General features: G+C 44.2%; 1 protein-coding gene across 3 annotated transcripts in view; it reads right to left on the bottom strand.

The window, feature by feature from the left end:
• Nucleotides 1-650: 650 nt before the first annotated feature.
• The window catches only part of lrrc4ba (leucine rich repeat containing 4Ba), a 50570-nt gene continuing 45368 nt past the window's right edge, over nucleotides 651-5852 (bottom strand). For all 3 annotated transcript variants that reach the window (XM_005726270.2, XM_005726269.2, XM_005726271.2), the window contains exon 3: nucleotides 651-4580. In XM_005726270.2, the coding sequence (XP_005726327.1) occupies nucleotides 2634-4580 (1947 nt within the window). In that variant the 3' untranslated portion in view covers nucleotides 651-2633. The remainder of the gene's footprint in view (nucleotides 4581-5852) is intronic.

The following is a 5852-nucleotide window of genomic DNA, read 5'->3' as shown; positions in this document are numbered from 1 at the left end:
GCCGGCTCGTCGAGATATGGCACCTCAAAAGGAACGAGACGGACAGGAGAGGGGGAGGGCGACCGGCTGCCTTACGAGGAGCCGATGCTGACGGCGTTTGGCGCATTAGTCTGAGGGTGTAGTCATGGCAACGAGGTGTTGACATAGCGCAATCGCACTCTGAGCACTGTGATGGTGATGACATTCACGAAAAGTACAGAGCGAGTGTGATTGAGCTTGTAAACCGGAGCAGGGCCTTTCCTGTCCCCCTGTGCAGAAAATAAAAGGACCCAGTGCTGACCATTTCACATTCGCTATGTCTCATCTCAAGAAGAGCCAAAGGGACACAAACAGTGATACTACAATTAAAGTTGATTGTAACATAAAGGAGAAAAAAAATATATAGCCACCAAATTTCACAGACTTCCACTGCCATTTTATGTGCCAGTTTTTTTTTTTAATTTTAAAAGTGACCTCTGCTAACAGAACATCTCTCATAATTATAACCAGTGTAATTAGCTAATTATAATAACAATAACAATATTACAATAAAGATAACACTTGATTTAAAAATAAAACAAAAAAAATCAAACTAGATAAAAACCCAAAATGAAAAACACTTATCATAATAGTTTTGTTTCCTTTTTTTTTTAAAAGAGATCTATAAGGTTCTATATTTTTTTTCATTTAATTGTACTTTTTCTTTAGAAAAAAAGTTCCCCCCATCTCTGTTTCCTGTACTGCACGTCACTTCCTTCCTCTTCACTGAACGAGCATCGCTTACCTTTAGAAATGCTTGGCAATGCCTGTCGTCCATTTAGTAGTTCCCTGCTGCCATGAAATCCACTCACACACGATAACACTGAGATACAGTTGCGAGATAATCCTCTGCAAAGATGCAGTCTTCGTCAAAGGTTCGTGTCCTGTCTTTAACGTGTGACAAACATGAGGGTTCCTGACTGCTTGAGACAGTTGGAGGAGTTGGTGAGAACTGGACTGAGGAAGCCATTTAGAGGGGGCCAAGTTATTTCCTGCTGATGCATGTGGAGTAGTGGCACGCCGTCCCGCCGCTGTTCATTAGCCGAAGTCCAACAGGATCAGTCATAAACAACTTCAGCGTCATATACAAATGAAAAAAAGTACTTTTCAGTTATTTGTAGGCACAAGTAGTAATAATAATAGTCGCATGAATGCTAATAATGATAACATAATCTCTTGGATAAATCTCAAATGATCGGCTGAAATCAAATCTGGAGACGTCTGTAGAGCATGCTAAATCAGCATGTGCAACATTTTGTGTCATTTCATGTGCTAATCATTAAACGTTCATTATGACAAATAAAGCTAAACCTTGTTATCATTATTACCGTTCCGATTATTATTATTAACACTCCCGCTAGGCTGTAGCTGTACCAAACGATGGAGAGCCGTTGTCGTATTTCGTATTTTCGCAGTAGAGCATAAACACGTCCCTTCTCCGGTGACCCTGTTTATGTGAATGCGACAGGAGAGGGGAAAACACGCTCTGTGGCTACAAAAAAGTCAAGACCAAAATAAATTCACTCAAACATTTTGTCTGTTTTGCTTTTTTTTTTGTTTTTTTTTCCCCCACTCTCCCACGTGTCCTTATGCGGCACAGTCAGAGTGGCCATTTTGTTCCAAGTTGAGGGAAGTAGTAAGGGGGAGGGGGGGGGCAGTGGGGTGGGGGGCACTAAAACAACTGTGTGTGTTTTTCTTTTTAATATATTCTTCAGACGTCGTAGTTTTTAGTCAGAAGCTTGATAAAGATTCTTTATAATTTACTTCTTTGAATGAAAATATATTTACGGTATATATAATATGTACTTTAGTCCTTTTTTTAATACATCGCTCTTTGTCCTTCATGCCACGGGGTTTCTCTCCTCCCATGATAGCCCACTCTGTTGCTTTCTTCCCTCAAAGAAGACAGTAGCCAGTAAAGTGTGAAAGGGAAAAAAGTGAGAAAGTGAGAGAGAAGTGAAACCACTCGGAAAAAACAATTGCTGTTGTTTTCTCTCCCTGCAAAGTACTAGTCTGTGTTCTGAACAGTATCGCTGCTCTGCTCTGTATTTTAGTGCTTCCTGGAAACCTGGGACAGCACTGCTCACCCAAATCATTGTTTGTTATTCGGAGTCTCTGCCAAACACTAATCTGAAAACATGTTCAGTAGCCAATATTATGTCTCCCTCTAAATATATACACTGAGTGTGTCTGGAAATATACGAAGCTATCTGTAAAAAACATACAGGCTGTTGTTCATAGCTGTCCACTGGGTGAAAAGAGTTGGCTTGATCTTGGACTTTGGCAAAGACTATAGCGGGTTGCGCACATGATTGTGATTTTTGTGGTGATCGTTCCATGTGTTGGTGTCTGACTTAGTGTAAAATTATGTTCAGATGCTATTCGTGGGACTGATCAGATGCAGTACTGTCTCCTTCAGTCAGCCTATCTGCTTCTACCTGCCAAGATTGACAATACAAAGCAGCAACTACGAGAAATTTCATCTTTTTTTTCTGAAACCCGTCCACGAGAACGGTATAGGCTACAGTCAGTTCAAATATTCGCGTACTTTCTATATCACTGTCACTATCCAGCATCCCTTTCCTCTTACCTCATACTTCTACCCTCACTTTCACTCAGATTTGAGTCTCTTGCACATTTTCCTTGGAGCCACTCTTAAAAAGTAGTGGCTCGTTCTGGCCTTTCCCCATCAGGCCTTTCAGAGAACTGTGGAGACCCAGTTGAGGAAGGGGCACTGGGGAGGGCAGAGTGCCACCTGTTGGTGTTCCCCCACCAGTGGAGGTTGGAATCTGGGAACAGGATATGTTCTGTGACTGAGAGCATGGTGAGGGGTTGTTATTGTTGTTGAGGCCCACAGATCCTGTGCCCAGGCCCAGGCCCATCATGTTGTTGTTGAAGTGATGAGTTTTGTAGTAGTGGTTGAGGTGCTCCGATCGAGCCAGGTTGGGCAGGTTGACTATCTCTGGGTGGTGCAGCCTGAGGCTCTGGGTACCTCCAATTCCACTGCTTCCGCTCTGTGTCACGGTGGCTCCGCCTGAGATGCCGCTGCCCCGACCACTGGCCCCAGCGCCGAGCTCATCCTCCACATTGATGATCTCGATGGCACGTGCAGGGCCGTGATGTTTGTGCAGCTGGTGCTGCTTCCTAAGCTTGTAGAACACCACCAGCATCACGGCTGCCATGAAGGTTATGGCTACGAAGCAGCCAATGATGATCTTGGTGGTCTTCATCACATCATCCATTAAGGTAGCGTCTGTGATGGGCTCAGTGAAGGTGGGTCGAGTGGCGCGGGGAGAGGAGGAGGACCAGCTGATAGGCAGAGAGGAGTCTGTGGTAGCAACACCGTCTGGCCACAAATCAGAGGGAGTGGGGCCAGGTGGAACACGGATGAAGGTCTCATTGATGGCAACCAACGCATAATCATTACCTCCTACAGTATCCACAGTTTCCACAGTAACTGTTGTAAAATAGGTGTAATTGACACTAACATCAGCAGCAGTAACGTTGAGGACAGCGGTTGCAGTGGTATTTCCAGCAGCGTTAGTCACCATGCAGGTGTACTGGCCCGTGTCTCGCAGGGTTACATTGGTGAAGTTGAGCGTGCCATCGTGCAGGACCGATATCCGCACGCGGTAGGAGCCGTGGGTCATGAGAGTGCCATTAGGGGTGATCCAGTTGACGGATGTTGTGGATGTGCTCGTTCGACACTTCAGCTCGGCAGCCATACCCTCGGTGACATTGAGGTCTGTAGGTGGCTCCACAATGACGGGCGCATAGCAGGTGAAGTGGCTTTGGTCAAGCTCTCCAATGTATTTGCCTTTTAAGAATGGTGGAGCATGGCAACGAGCGCAGCAGGTGGTGTTGCTCGGCACCGTCTCTTTTAACCACCAACTAAGCCAAAGCACATCGCAGTTGCACACCCAGGGGTTGTGGTTAAGGTGTACCCTCTCTAGCTGGTGAAGGGGTGTGAAGAGATCGTGGGGCAAGGAGTGGAGGGAATTATGGGATAAGTTGAGCTCTTCCAGGTTTTTCAGGTCATCAAAGGCATTTCGCTCAATGACGGAAACCTGTGAGTGCATTAGCCACAGCTTGCGAAGAGAGACCAAGCCTTGGAAGGAGCCGGGACGGATGATCTCCAGCCTATTTCCTGACAGCTCCAGCTCTTCCAAGCGCACAAGAGCTGTTAGTTTGGGAATGTCTTTCAGCCCACACATGCCCAAGTTTAGGTACCGCAGATTGATGAGGCCAACAAAAGCTGCGTCTGAGATGAAATCCAACTTCTTGAGCTCACCCAGGTCCAGGCGACGTAGCGAGGGCACACGGTGGAAGGCATAGCCTGGCAGAGTCTCGATGGGGTTGTTGCGCAGCCACAGCTCCCGCAGCTTGCTGAGGTACTCAAAGGCATGTGATGGCACCAGCGTGAGGCGGTTGTCAAAAAGCTCCAGCGTGTTGAGGTTGGGCAGGCCATTGAATGCTCCAACTTCAATCTGACGTATCTGATTCTTGGACAGCTGGAGGATTTCAAGGTGCCTCAAGTGCTTGAATGTGTCCGACTTGATAACCTGGAAGGACAAGTAATGATAAAGTTACTGCAAAACATGTAGGATTATTAATGGAGCTTACTGAAAGAAAGGTATCTGAACAAAATGAAAAAAAGGAAGCTGTGTTTTACAGCAGCTATTTAAAACAAACTCGATTACACCTTTCATAATAACAAACCAAATACACTTATAAAATGTTAATTTGGCTGTCATGCAAATTAGTTCTCAATGAGAATGAAGATCAATAACAGCTTCCCTAAATGTTTGATTTGCTTTTTTATTTATTAAAGAATACCAAATGATATAAAACCTTTAGCAGACATGCAGCACTAATACTGACATTGTTTATTGTTTATTGTTTGTTTTTTTCCTTTTAGGGACAATGCACATTAATCAAGATTACTGTAATGTGTCAGTGTTTTCATTTTACAACTATTAAATTAATCTTTTAAAATCTTTTAACTTATACAGAGAAGATTTTAAATGATTGTCAAACAATACCAAACAGCCATTTAACCAAAAAATGTCTCATTATATTACACATGACAATGGCAGAAAGGACACAGTGAGACAAAATAGAAAAAAACAAAACCAAAACAAAACGCAAGCACGCAGCAACTAAGTGTGATAGCAGCTCTGGTTTCTTCTCTTGTGGTTATTTTAAGGTCTAAGATTACTTGCAGACTGTTATGCTCATTCCCACCTGCACATTTTTATCCTTGGATTTTGTCAGAATGCACTGATAGTTAAAAGTTAAAAGCTCATTTTAGCGCTCTCCCTTTAAGCTAAATCTCTTCTGATTTGCTTGTTCTCAAAAACAGGTGGGCTGGACCTCTGTTCCCATGGTCAGAGGGATGAGTCTGAGATGGCTGTATTACACATCGGAAGTGACTGGTTTATATAGTTGCATTAATACATTTAAAGTTGGATGTCTAGGCTTGTTCCTGCAAATATGATACACAGAGAATCAGGTGAGCAGTGAATAAACCTCTCCCCCTGAGCCTACAGGTAGAATCAGAGAAGGTGGAGGGGTTAAAAGAGCCAGCAGCAATGCAGGGGAGCAATGGCACTGACAAGTCAGAGGGAGAGATGCAGAATTTTTCAGATTAAATAGACAGATAAATTCCCATGACAGATTGGTGATCTGTCCCCCATTGTAGCTTGAATAGTCTCTGGTCACCCCACGATCCTGAATTGGATAAGCTGAAAAGGATGGATGGATGGATGGATGGATGGATGGATGGATGGATGGATGGATGGATGGATGGATGGATGGATGGATGGATGGATGGA

This window comes from Pundamilia nyererei, unplaced genomic scaffold (assembly GCF_000239375.1).
Source record: "Pundamilia nyererei isolate P.nyererei 1_Seehausen unplaced genomic scaffold, PunNye1.0 scaffold00018, whole genome shotgun sequence".
Taxonomy (NCBI): domain Eukaryota; kingdom Metazoa; phylum Chordata; class Actinopteri; order Cichliformes; family Cichlidae; genus Pundamilia; species Pundamilia nyererei.
This window is presented reverse-complemented; position numbering and strand designations above follow the sequence as displayed.